Genomic DNA, 13,886 nt, shown 5'->3' with positions numbered 1-13,886 from the left:
GCCTGATCCTGCAGGCTCTGCGGAAGCCCAGCATCCTAGCGCAGAGGCCTGCTCATGTGAGCAGCTTGCCCTTCATCTGCGCCCTGGGCAAACCTCAGATGGAAGTGAGGTGCACTTGTGTTTATCTAGGCAAGTTTGCCTTTGAGAAGGAGGCAAAAAATTCTGCCTTATAGCAGGACAGGGGGTGGGTGTCAGTGACCTCGGGCCCAGCTGAGTGAGGCCACCCCCCAGGCCTTGAGTCCTGCAGGCTCCAAACCATCCCGACTATGAGTCCTGGCCTCAGACACTGCCCAGCCTGCCTCCTACTGCCGAGCCCTCTCCAGGATACAGCCCAGGCCTGCAGCCAGACTCCACTATTGTGCTCAGGGTCGGCAAGAGGAGGGTCAGGCTAGATCTCCCCCAACTAATTTACATACCTTCAGGCACCCCTTCAGGAGCCCTGCAATGAGAGGGAAGGGAGGGCGGTTCTGGCCACACCGCCTGGGATCTAGGAGGGGAGCAGGCATCTGTGTGTCTAAGGGGAGCTCCGTGAAAGCTTTGGGGCCTGTGGAGCCGGATCCTTAGCATTTTTAAATTTTATTATGACTGTGTTTGTTTAAATATATATATTTATAGCTCTATGTGCCCGCCCCACCCCGTCCCCTCCCTGGCCCCTAGTTTTTCCCCTTGGTTTTCTGTCTGGTGGCTGTGTAGGGCAGCACCGTCTGCGTGCTCTTGTCTGACACCGTCTGGGTGCTGCTGTTCCTTGTGACCCTTCGGGTCTGTTCGGGGGCCAGGGTGGAGCCTGAGCGGTGGCTGGTCAGTGGAGAGCGCCTTGACTTGTAGGGGGCAGGGGAGGGCTTGAGGGGGTCCACAGGGGCCTCTGTATGGGGAGGCTCGGGGGGCAGGCCCACCTCCTCCTCAGCCTCTTCCTCACCGTCCCCCTCCTCATCATCACAGCACAGAGCATGGTAGAGCACTTTGTCACTGAACCGCACCCTCTCCCGAGTCCCTGGGGTCCGCTGGGGCAGCTGGCCCTTCGCAGGGCCAGCACTGAAGGCTTCCTCACTGGAGGAGTCCGGGGTCTCCACTCGCGGCCCATTGGGGATGGGCATGCCACCATTCATGAGCCGGTAGTCAGGGCCAGCCCCCAGCCGAGTCGACTCGGGGCCATCCACTGAGTCTGAGGGGGTGGAGACGTCCAGGAAGGAGCAGAACTCCCAACTGTCCGAGAGGATATCAGCTGTCATGAAGTCCAGGTGGCCCAGATCAAATGGGCCACCCACGCCCGCCTTGTCGCTGCTAGAGGTGCTGCTCACAGTGGCCGTGGTCCAGTCATCCGGTTCCAGTTCAAAGTCGAAGTCTGAGGTCAGCTTGTCGATCTGGCTCACCACCTGACCAGGGAAGGAAAGAGGAGATGAGAGGCGCTGGGCGGGGGCCTGGCATCACCTAGGTGTGAGTGTGCCTCCACCCCACCCTGGAAGATGCCCTGGCTGGTGACCCTACAGGACAGCGACCCTACAGAGTGGTGACTGGTCTTGAAGCCCAGGCTTGTCTGTCCTACTGAGGGCCCAGGGTGGACAGAGCTTTTTTCAGCCATTCCCAAAGCCTGCTCTTCAGCCCCTTGGGGGGCGGGGGGGAACCGCTTTCCAGCCCTGCACCCCATCCGTTCACACACCCCTTGTTTCCAAACACAGCTGCTGTTCTGGGGGCAGCCCTGGTGATTGGAGCTTGACCTTCCTTTGACTGAGAGAGGGCCATTTAAGAGGAGCTGAGGGACTCCAGCAAACCCATTCATTGGAGAGATGGGTAGTCTCCCACACTCAGAAAGGAAAGGATATGAGGTGACCGTGAGGAAGACCTGTATCAGTCCCTACAGCCTGTCAGCAACTGGCCCCTGTGGTTGTCCACCAGCCCTCAGGACAAGAACACCAGGTGTACGGCACTGGCTGGATTACCCTCCCTTCCCCTACCCCCACCCCCATGCCCCAGAGCCTCCTCCTTCCTTCCCCTTCCCTGCCCACTGATGAGCAGAGATCAATGCTGGCTTGTTGGGAGAGGGAATAAAGCAAACAGTATTCGTTAAGCAATAAAGAAATCATCCGTCCTGGGCCCAGAGCTGCTTGTTAAGTGCACTCAGGGGGCAGCTCCACTGCAGAGGTCACTGCTCCCTGACCTGCCCTGCATAAAGCAAAGCCCTCGGCCTCCATACAGGCAGCTCTGCCTTAGGACACTGATTGCCTGGGCTCTGCCAGCACATAAATCAGAGGGGAAGACAGTAAGGAAATGAGGGAGACCCAGTCAGAGACACAGGGAGAGGACAGAACAAGAGAAAGGGAGACAGAATACTCAGGCTGAAACAATACAGCAAAGTAATAAAAGGAAGTAGAAAGACCAAGAGTCAGAGTGACAGAGACCCAGAGACAAAGAGACATACAATGAGTCATCAAGACCAGAACTGAGCTCCCAACACCTCTCCAGTGTTCCTCACCTGGGGTCAGAGCAGTCAATTAATTAATTAATTAAGTCCTTAATTCAGCAAACATTTACTGAGGACTGCTGCTGTCCAGGGATGTGCTGGATGTCTGCTGAGGGGTGGGGGTGGGTAGTACCCCAAAGTGAAAGGGGAAAGCAAGGGCGAAAATGATGGCAGGAGTACTCTGGGTCAGTGGGAAGACTACTTGGTCAGGTGCCGGGGGCTGGATGCAGGTGACCTGGTGACCATGTCCCCTCTCTATGTCTCAGTTCCTCAATCTGTAAGTGGGGAGGTTGGATGAACTAGTTTATCTTTAAGGTTCCTTCCATCTCTAAGATCCTAGGACTCTGTGTTTCTAGAGGTGAGTTTGAGAAGCTGTTAGGGGGTGTCCATGCCTAGGGATGTCCACTCCCCATGGCCTCAGGCCAGGAGTGGTGGAACCACTTGGCTGAGGCCTGCAGAAGAGCTGGGGGAGTCAGGACACCTAGGTTCCAGACTTAGCTTAGACATTGCTCTTTGTGTCTCTGGGCAAGTCACATAACCTTTCTGGACCTCAACTTCATTCACCACCACACGGGTATGAGAATCCCAGCCCTGATTACCTCCAGAGCTTCATAAGGAACAGTGAGAAGGGCAGTGAAAGGCCTCCACGAAGCACTGGGGATAAAGGTGACATCTTCTCTCATCTCTGAGCACCTAGTATGTGTCAGGCTTTCCACCCCAACTCTCAAGTGCTCACCCCCACGCATGAGATCCTTATCTCCTGAGTTTATAGATGAAGAGTCTGAGGTGCTAGTCCCTAAGAAGGCTGATATCCCCACCTCCACAGCTCCACCACCAAAACTGCACACCACTGTGAGGTGCTGCTGCGATTGCTGGGCTTGGGAAGGCAGTGGGGAGAGGGCCCCCCCCTCCAATATTGTCACCCCTTTTTGTGTGCCCCTCCCTAGGATGAGTCCCTCTGCCTCAGAGACGCTCCCCTTCCCCAGAAGCCCTTGCCCAGCCCAAGCTGCACCTGAGGGCTGTGGGAGCTTTAGCCTAGAGCAGGGGTCCTCAGACTTGAGTGTGCTTCAGCTTTCTCCCCTGAGTTTCTGATTCTGCAGGTGTGGGGTGGGGCTGGAGAAGGTGCAGATCTTACATGCTCCCAGGTGCTGCTGCTGCTTCTGCTCTTGGTCCAAGGACATGCTGTGAAAACCACTAGCCTGGGGTACTGGAGATTTAAGCTGGGTGAAGACGCAGCAACTCAAGGCATTGCCAGCCTCAGGAGAGGCTCTGCCACCTCTGGGGCAGCTGCACCCTCAAATGAGACTTCACTGATCCAGTGAGAGCTGTTTAGAGTCTGCTGCTGTGGGTGGGGAGAAAATGCCAATAGAAATCTGGAGTTGAATGACTTGGCCGTGATCTCACAGGGTCGGCTGAGGCCAGGCTGTTGTGCCTCAGGCCCAGCAGCCGGGGAGATCCAGGGTGTATGCAGCAGAGTCTGAGAGCCTTCAGGACTGGACACACTCCCACCACCCAAGAAGCCCTTGCTCGTCACCTGCTCAGGAGGCCCTCACATTCAGCTCTTCCCTTCTTCATTAGCGTGTCCCTCTCTGGTTCCACCCTGGGAGTATGCAGGGAAGGGAGAGAGGGAGACCTGGGTTCAAGTCCCAAGTGTGCCACCTTTTGGCTGAGGGACCTTAGGCAGATGATTATCCCCCTTCAAGTCTTCGTTTCCTGCCCTGTAAAATGGGATAAACTTCCCTCCTCACTCACCCAGGATGATGAAGATTTAACACATATGAATGTGTTTTAAACTGTGGAGTCAGGACAGCCAAACACTTGTGCTCGGGAGCCAGACCTGGGGTCCAACCCTAGCTTCACTACTTACCAGCTGTGTGACCTTGGCCAAGTCACTCAACTTCACTAAGCCTAGGTTTTTAATCAAAGGAGAATTCTCGTAGTACCTACCTGATAGTGCTGTTGTGAGGATTTAATGACTTAATACACTTTGAAAAGCATGTCGAACAATGTAGACTACCAATATCCACTATGCACCAGTGGGCACTAACACATAACCAGGCTCAAGAGTGACAGGAATCAGTTCTTCACCAAGGAATGACACTCTGATGGGGAGATTTCCAGTGCCTCTGACAGAATAATGGGATATATTGGGTCTTTCAAGATCCAGCACATGGGTAGTACCTATTTTGCCTAAAGTCGGGCCATCTCCATCCAGAATAGAACCAGAATAGGATCTAAAAGCCAAATGGCTATGAGGCTCAATGCAAATCCAGCTCAGTCTATTAGGTGGGACAGGTCACAACCACTGAATGAATGACATAAATGAGGATCAGAAAGGGAAGCCATATGCCCAAGGGTACCCAGCTTCTATGTGGGGGCCTGGATCTGTCCAAAAACCCCACTGCCCTTCCCTGGTGCTTCACTTCATGGGCCCAGGGAGGAGGGCAGGTGTGGGGCAGGCCCCATGCTACCTGCCTCTCTCTTTGGATGTCTTGAAATCTGTGACTTCTCTCTGAGATTTAATAATCATTTTGCCGACATGTAATTTGAGTTTGTCTTGGAGTGCAGGGAAATAATTATATACACAGAAAGAAAGAGGTGTGGGGAGAGAGAGAATGGAGAGAGAATTGGAACCATAAAATCACAGAATTGTAGAACCTCAAAGCCAGAAGGGATTGGAGCTACTGTTGAGTCCACCTGTCTCATTGTGCTTACTGATGGGGAAACTGAGGCCCAGAGACTAGAAGGAGTTGAGACCAGAAGTTGAGTCCTGACTCCTGGGCCTGGCACCTTAAGACCAAGAATGACCTGCTCTGGAGGGGCCAAGAGTGAGCTCCAGAGAGGAAGGGCAGGCCTGCGGGCTGTGGCAGAACCCACTAGGGGTCCCGGGCCTCGTCCCAGGCAGGTCCCCAACCTCTGCCCTGGTCACTGCCTCAGCTCCCTTCATCTGGACAACAACTACACTCATCTAGTCTCCCCACTGACAGCAACTTCCTGTCCAGCTCCTGCTCCATGCTGCATCCAGGGAACTTTCTAATTAGCCAACAGGACCACGTCATCCCTCTGTTTCTAGTCTCTCCCTGCTCCCCAAACTCCTGAGCCTTCCAAGCAGAACCTTCTATCAACCCCGTTCTTCTCCAGCAAGTAGTCTCCACCTCCAGGCCTGCCTCCTCGCCAACCCTACATACTCCATGCAGCTCACTTCTGCCTTTGACGTGCCGTCCCCCGTCCTACTCACTCCATCCTCGCTTCCAGAAGGAAACCTGCCCTGACCCCAAGCTGAAGTCAGCTTCCCCATGAAAGGCTCTCAAAGTACCCTGCACCACTCCTTAAAATATTACACAATATTTATCACTGCTACAATTTGGTGCATATGGGTTATAATGGGGTTAACGTCTATCTCCCACTAGACAGTAAACTCCATGAGGGGTGAGACTGGGTCTGTTTGCCCAGCATTGTATATATCCTACTTGGCACAGGGAGTGGTGCACTCCATAAATATAGCTGTTGAACGAGTGGATGAGTTGAGACAGAGGGCTTAATAAAAATTGCTGGGGGCTTCTTTTCTGAGGAAGAGTTTCATTGTCCTGGACACCTCAATATTGCCTTGCCCCAGCCTCGCTCTGCCCTGGCTGAACCCCTCTCCAAGGAAAGCCATTTCTGTGTTCCCTAAGGCCCTAGAGTCAGCACTGAGGACCCAGGGTCCCAGAACCAGCACCCCCGTCCTTCCCGGCCACCTCACCTTGCCCGACAAGCTGTTACCTCCTTCCCTCACTCCCAGCTCCCTGGGCAGCTGGTTACATAACTGGGGATTCTGCATTATTTATGACCACTGATTATTTTTTAATTCTGTGATTACGTTATTATCTTCCTGGGGGGCTGTGGTGTTGGGGAGGGGAGGAGCGAGCCGACCATGATTCATGGCTCTCATCCTGCAATTTGGCCTAATTGGCCAGAAAGCTTCAGTGAATCTGTCCAGAGGAGGAGAATGCAAAGGGAAAAGGGAGGAAAGGAAGGCGTGAAAAAAATAATAAGAAAAAATCCACGTAGTTCTTGCTGAGCGGCAGGTGATGGAGCTGACCCACTTTGGCACAGCTCTGTGGTCCCCAGCCACTCCTGCTCCAGCTGCTTCCTGGCAGGGCCACACTCATCATGCTCGCACAGCCCCTGGCTTTCCCTGCCACCTTCATATGCAGCACCTTGCTGAGGGGACTGCACAACTGGGCAGGCAGAAAACAGGCTGCCACAGTGCCTGCTTCCTATGAGAATCAAGTGGGGGATCCTCCACTTCCAGCCCAGGCTGGGGAAAGGTTGTGCTCACCCCTCCATCCTCCTGAGGTGTTCAGGCCAATGTGGGCAACTGCACCCTCAAGCTATATCCTACCCAAGAGTCACTGATGATGTGGGGGATATAGGTGGCCCACACAAGATCACTTTTGAGCCTCTATGGTGCATGACATCTTGGGTAGGGGAACCCAAGGAGAAGGAGGCCAAATACCTGCTCAAGGTAAGCTCAACATCTTGGGGGTCAAGGACGAGGGCCCTTAACCCTGCCCCTGGGAACTTGCGGTTGGTGGGTAACAGGTGGAACAGTGGGAAGGCAGATTCCCACCCAGAAACATGACCAGGAGATTCCTGGAGAGTGTGTGGGGTTCTCACCCAGAACAAATCCAAATTCCACGCAATGCTCTGCAAGGCTGTCTGTAATCTGACTCCCTCTTTGACCTTTCCTCCTGCTCTTCTCCCTGTTTGCTCCATTTCAGCAGCACAGATCTCCTTGCCGGTCCTGAACATGCCAAGCACACTTCCTCCTCAAGACCTTGGCACCAGCTGCTCCCACTGCCTGGAACACTCTTCCCCTAGATACCCATTTGACTTGCATGCTCACTTCCTCTGGATCTCTGTTCAAAAGCCACCTTATCAGAGACCCCTTTCCCACCCCCATCAATTTCAGTCTCTCTCCCCTTTCCCTGCTGGCAGGGGGTGGGACTGCCTACTGTAGGAGAAATTAAAGGGCCCCAGCTGGGAGGCCAGGACCTGAATCTGACCTTCCTGGTCATGGCTAAGATGCTGATGTGACTCCAAAAACCAAGGCTATGCATGGAGCTGAGGAGCAGGCAGTTGCTTGAATAATTCACTAATAATATCTAATGGATATGGAGCTAGCTTCGTGCCCATCATTGAGCTAAGTACTTTATATATATATATATATATATATATATATATATATATATATATATATATTTCATTTAATTCTCACAACAACCCCCAGGGCAGGGGTAGGGGGATGGCATAAAATTTAGTATCCTCATTTTACAGATGGAAAAACAGAAGCACAGAGAGGTAAAGTAACTTTCCCAAATTCACACAGCTAGAAAGAGAGTGGAGTTCAGATTTGAAGCAGAGACATCTGGCTGCAGAGCCAATGCTCATAGCCCCTGGGAAGTGCTGTGTGTCTCTAAATTAAGATCCACAGAATTTGGAGGCGTTTAGAGAGCCTGCTGGGACTGGCTTGGTATCCTGGAGTTATCGGGGAACCTAGGAGAGATGAGGGCTAATTAATGACTGACCGTCACATCCCTCTGCAGCATAACTTGAGCTTTCAAAGCACTTTTACGTTCCTCAGCTCAGTCCTTTAAATGACTTTCCCACCCATGGGATGGAACTTGCTCCCTATCACCCAGGGAGCTGGTGGCAGAGCTATAGCAGGGGTTAGGGAGGGTAGAGGAGGTATGGGACAGGAAACTCCAAATCCTCCAGGAGTAGGAGTAGGTGTTACCACCCCCCCCCCCAGCATGCCAAGTCTCCAATAAATCCTTGTAAGATCACTGGGAGGTACAAATCACCATCTCCCCTTTTCAGAGATGAGCAAACTGAGGCTCAGGGCTTGGGAAGGAAGTGCTTTAGCATCTCTCATCTTTCAGTAAATCCCAGGCAGTGTGCTCAAGAGGATGAGGGTCTGCCATGATCAGGGGTGTCTGGGAGCTGGGGAAGGGGAGCAGCAGACAGAGGAGAAGGGTGGCAGAGGGGAATGAAGCTAGCCCTTCCTCTCTGCTGGCCTTGCTCCTTCATCAGGCATCCTGGGCAGATGCTCCAGCAGCCTTGTCTCCACATCTAAGTGCTTTGCCTTCCTGAGACAAAAACCCAGCTGGTGAGTCCTGAGCTGGTGCTGCCCAGACAGCGGAGTGTGATGAGGGAACAAGTGCCTGCCACCCTCTTGACCTTGGGCTTACCTATGCCCCCGATGGAAAAATGCCATAAAAAGGGGCTAAGGAGAGCCAGACAGATCCAGCAGGAGGACCAACAGCCAAGATCACAGGTTCCAGGGAGCAGGGAGGCTGCAACCCTTTTCTTCAAACCAGGGCCTGGTACTTCCACTTGGTAACACCATCCCCAACAAATCCTATCCCACAGGAAGTCAGTTATGGCATCTCTTGTTCTGCCTGGGCCTTCTAGAGCTTCCCCTGCCTTTCCCTGCACTCCCCTCTGCCATCGCCCCATGGCCAGACCCTCCCTGGGGGATGAGGGAGCTCTGAGGCTTGCCTCACCTCCCAGCTGGGTGCCATTGGCAGCGGGCAGGCTGTGGCATACGGGGTAGGCTCTGGTTGCCGTAGCAACCTGCCAAAGTCTTGGGTGGAGGCACATGGCCTACAGGGTTTGTGGGGGGAGGGGACTCATCTTTCTCTGTCTTGGCTCAGGCCTTTGGGTTGCATGGCCTATGAACCTGAAGCTCTGCTGTTGGAGACATGGGAGTGGGTGAGTATGAAAAGGGAAGGAGGGGACATCTAAAAGATCAGCAAATAAATCCTAGTGCTATAGCCTCACAGCAAGAGTGTAAGGTATCATCTCTTGAAGACCTCTGTCCAAATGCAGAGATTGCCCAGTATCCCACCTGCTACAACCCCAGAATATGCATCAGGAACCTGAGTTCTAAGCTTAGTCCTGCCACTAGTAGGCTGTGTGACCTTGGACAAGCCCTTGTCCCTCTCTGGGCCTCAGTTTCTTCAACAGTGAATGAACAGGGCTGGTCTGAATTACCTGTAAGATCCCTTCAAGGTCTGGATGGCTCTGCTGGGAAGAGAGAGACCTTGGGAGCCTGGAAGATGCGCAGCTGGGAGTAGGCTCAGAGTTGTACCAAAAATGACTCCCAGGCTTAGAGTCAATCCTGGCTCTTTCTGGGTGGGCCTGCTGGGGCATAGGTCCCATGCCCTTGCCCAAGACTGAGCTTCTGGACAGTTCCCATGGCCTTGATAGAATTGCAGAATGTCTAAAATAAGGTGGGGGTTAGGGTAGGCGGGATTGTAGTACTTTGGACCCATGAGGTTAGAGAAGTAGGGGTTGTTCAGGGGCATCTGGCCTTTGACCTCCAAATTGTACTTCCCAAAGATGTTCAGCCTGGACCATGGCCAGCCCAGTCCATGGGTAAGACTACCATCACCTCTGTCCACCTGAAGCAATGGTTATTCCCACCTCCTGAGATAAGGTTTCCATGATGCTGACCAGGGGCAGAGACTGCCCTGCCCAACCTCAGCTCCTGCCCCAGCATCACTGACCTGCCCCCCACCCCCTGAACTCAGTTCCTTCCAAACAACCCCTACGCCTTAACTCTCAGTCCAGGCTGGAATCACTCTACCTCCTCAGCCCTCCTAGAGCACCTATCCTCCCTACTCAGCTGGCCTCATGCTGGGAGAGCCTGAGCCTATAACTCCAGCTCAATCACTCTCCTGGCCATCTCTGCAGGGGCCCTGGTTACAAGGAGTTGAAATTTGCCTAAAGCCCACCTGGCTGGCATAATGGCACCCAGCGGGCAAATTCAGTCCAGCAGCTCAGAACGCTGGTCATGCATTTTGCGCTCGAACGCAGCCCAGGGAGCAGGGCTGAGGACATGTGTACCTCATTACCCCAGCGATGTAGGAAGCAGTAATTAAACCAGGCTCCACTTAGAGAGACAGAGAGGGACACGACACACACACACCCTAGCACTTCTCATGACTTTTCAGCCTTGGCAAAAACATTCAGAACTGTGGGATGGGGACACATCCCCTTAGAGGAGACTCCTGCCCCTGCCAATGTACACAGGAAACTCTGATAGTCACCAGCAGCTCTGCAGACCCATTCTTACCCCAGAACAGGGAAGGCATAGCTGGCTTTAATTTTTCCAGGATGAAGGGTTCTGAGTATCTCTGTAATCTCTAGGGAAATACATTGAGCTGGGCTGCAAGCAATGTGGACTGCCTTAATACAGCCATCTGCACTTTCTCGGGGCCCCTTGTGACCAGGTCAGAGTCTGGGAGGTAGATGGTGGAGTCAAGGGTCAGCTTGGGTCCCAGCAGAATGTCTCCCACTAAGAATCTGGGGTAGGACTCAGTCCTTACTGGCCAAGTTGGCAGCCCTGAGTGCTAACCACAGAGCCATGGGCTCACTGACATGCTGCTCAAGCAAAGTCTGCAACATTAAGGACCCTCCAGCCCTGGGGTGTATGATACTTTTAGCAAAGCAGATCTGGGGAAAGGAGAACAAGGAGAAAGGAGGTACCCAGCAGAGTGACATATGTGCACACAGCATTGCATACTCAAACACCTACGTGTGAGTGTTTTTGCCCCAAGCCCAAGAAGGCTGGTCCAGTGTCTGTCTGGCCCCTGTTCACCCCTCACTTACCTCCCTCAGCTCCTTGGCCACCTCCTTGAGCTCCTGTAGAATGCCTTCAAGCTGCCCGATGACCATCTTCATGCGCTGTCGAATCCGCTCCCGCTCGCCACCACTGCTGGGGTCGTCACTGGGCTGCCCAAGGTCCGGGGCGCCCCGAATGTTCATCCTTCACCAGGTGGCCGCAGGCCTGCCCATACTCCCCCCAGCCGGGCACACACTGCGTCTGCCTCCACAGAGCCCCCCTCGGCTGGGCAGAGCTCCACATCTTAACGGCCCCCCAGCCCACCCTGGCCCTGGGCGGCCCTCACCCAGCCCCTGCCCCCTGCCACCCCGCCTCTTCTGCCTCTGGGTGGGAAATGAGACACCCAGAGGGAGACAGAGTCTGACAGAGGGGGTCAAGGTGAGGACACAGGAGGGCAGGGGGAGGGGCCTTGGGTCCCAGGAGTGGCCTCCAGGACTTGAAGTGCCTGTGAATGTGCTGAGCTGATTTCTGCCTGAGCTTGGACACAGAGGCAGGGGGATGACTCTGCAGGGACTAAGGGTAAGAGATGCCCTTGGGATGAGGGGGGAAGCAGCAGTAAGCCCCTCACAACTCCTAGGCAGTTGCAAAGAGAGGTCTCTGGATGCAACTGACACCTGCAGAGGGATGGTGGCTGGGGTCTTCCAGATGTGGAGGGGGCTCCAGCTGTGGGCGACTTTGGGGAGGGAGCTGGATTGGAGGAGGGCAGCCCCCTGCAGAGAGAGTGAGCCTGGCGTCAGCCCTCCCAGGCTGCAGCACCAGCCAGCAATGCTGTTGCCTCCCTCCTCTCCCCTGCCTGCACCCTTCCTCGCTAGGGATTTATTTATCTTTCTTTGTAGGGAGGGGTGACGGAGGCAGATGTTTTACAGCACAGCCCCTCCTCTAGAGGGAAAGGGAGGGAGCCCCCTGCTTTAGAGGCAGAAGTCCTCAGCCTGCTATGGGGCACCCTGGCCGCGGCTCTCCCTATCCCCACCCCCACCCTACCAGCCAGGCCTGGCCTCTCTGGTTCACCAGAGGGCCTCTCCAGTCATCCATCCTTCCTCCTAGTGGCCCCAGGGTGCCCTCGTTCCCAGCGGACCCTCCCTCCTCAGCCCCGCCTTCCCTCAGAGCCCCGGACTCACCGAGGGTGGGGGCACCGGCCTTTACTCCAAGCAGCGCCGGGGGCCAAGCCCCAAGACGAGGTTGGGGGGCCCCCAAGGCTCCCTAGGGCGGGCTTCTCTCTCTGGACCCTTCGGCCCCTGGCCCCAGGGAGGTCCTCCGAGCCGCGGCCCGAGGCATCTGAGCGGTGGGAGGGGGCGGGGCCACCGCGCTCCAGGGAAGGGGGCAGGAAAAATCTCCCTCAACCCCCGCCAGGCTCCGGATCTGGAACCAGCGAGGGTCCGGCGGGCTCGGGGCTCTGAGGCCACAGGTGACCCGGGCGCAGGACGACCGAGGCGACGCTGGGCCGGTCCCAGCGCGTGAGCCAAACTCGGAGGGCTGGGAGGGCTCCGGGATCCCCTCAGCCCACGCTCGGCATTCCCCGGGCTCGGCACCGTCCGGGATTCGCTCTGTCCGGTCCAGATCGGCCGGGTCCGGGCTCCGCCGGGATCTGCCCTGCCCTGCCCTGCCCGGAGTGAGCTGGCACCGCCGGGCGCCCGGGACGCTCTCAGCCCGGACCCAGAATGTCCGCGCTCCGGCACCCGAGGCGTCCGGAGCGGCCGCGAGGGTCCGCTCAGCCCAGCCCGGCGGTCGGCCCGGAGCAAGAACGCTCCCACCGCTCAGTCCACGTTCGGAAAGGTCGGGAGTCCGCCGGTCCCGGGAGGAGGCGCGGTGTCGGCCGCGGGGACCCAGTCCCCGCCGGGCTCGGACGAGAGCGCGCGAGCGAGGGGCCCGGCCCGGCTGGGATCGGTGGCCCGGGCGCGGGCGGGAGCGACGCCCGGCGGAGGAGAGGAGAGGAGGCTAGAAGAGGCGAGGGGAGGAGGCGAGGCGAGCGGAAAGCAGGGGAGGGGGCGCGCGGCGGGCCGGGCCGGGGCGCACGGGGCTCGCAGCCCTACAGCACGCGTGCTCTCGGCTCCCCTCCTCCGCAGCCCGCGGGCGCCGGGTCGCCGCCGCTGGGGCACACGGGCGCCGGGTCGGGGCTGGGCCTCCCTCCGCCGCCTGGCCCTGCCCTGCCCCGCCGGGCTCCGCGGGCCTGGGCCGGCTCCCCGAGCGCCGCGGCGCCGCGCCGCCCGCGCCCTGGCCGCCCCCGGCCCGCCCCGCCGCCCCCCGCCGGACTGGCCGCCCGGGCGGGCGCTGGCTCCCGCAAAGGCCGCCCGGCTCGCTCCGCTCCGCTCGCCTCGGCGCTGTCAGGGAAGGGGCCGGCCCGGCGCGCGGGGAGGGAGCTTTTAAAGCGACACACACGCCTCCCAGCGCCGAGCGGCGAGCGCGCGAGCCGGGGGGTCTCGCCACCCTGCTGGGGAGGAAGGGTCGCGCGCTGGCCGGGCTGGAGGCAGACTAGCCCGGCCAGACGCCGGCTGAGCTGGAGCTCGGAGGGGCCGCGGACTAGGGGCTTAGTTCCTTTCCCACCTTTCCAGACACTCCCATTGCCCCCTTCCCCCACTGAGGTGTACCCCAAGCTTCCCTTTTGGCTAAGTATCCCGCATACTTCCCTCAATCTCCAACCCCCCACCGTACCTCACACCACCCCAGACCTTGCCTGAAATCGGATTAATCAGAAAATAGAAGACAGCCAACCTTTATTGAGCACCTACTGGGTGCCGAGCTCTGGCTGGGCGGGGTGGG

General features: G+C 56.7%; 1 protein-coding gene across 1 annotated transcript; it reads right to left on the bottom strand.

Moving 5' to 3' along the window:
• Positions 1-604: 604 nt before the first annotated feature.
• On the bottom strand, positions 605-13,302 carry INSYN1 (inhibitory synaptic factor 1). Its single transcript, XM_063090455.1, has 3 exons — positions 12,248-13,302; positions 11,117-11,839; positions 605-1,373 (listed from the first exon to the last, which is right to left on the bottom strand). Exons 2-3 carry the CDS (start codon positions 11,270-11,272, stop codon positions 654-656), a joined length of 876 nt encoding a protein of 291 aa, XP_062946525.1. The 5' UTR covers positions 11,273-11,839; positions 12,248-13,302; the 3' UTR covers positions 605-653.
• Between the last annotated feature and the right edge of the window lie 584 nt (positions 13,303-13,886).

This window comes from Cynocephalus volans, chromosome 3 (assembly GCF_027409185.1).
Source record: "Cynocephalus volans isolate mCynVol1 chromosome 3, mCynVol1.pri, whole genome shotgun sequence".
NCBI classification, from domain to species: Eukaryota; Metazoa; Chordata; class Mammalia; order Dermoptera; family Cynocephalidae; genus Cynocephalus; species Cynocephalus volans.
Note: the sequence above shows the minus strand (reverse complement) of the source record. Positions and strands in the feature narration are given on the sequence as shown.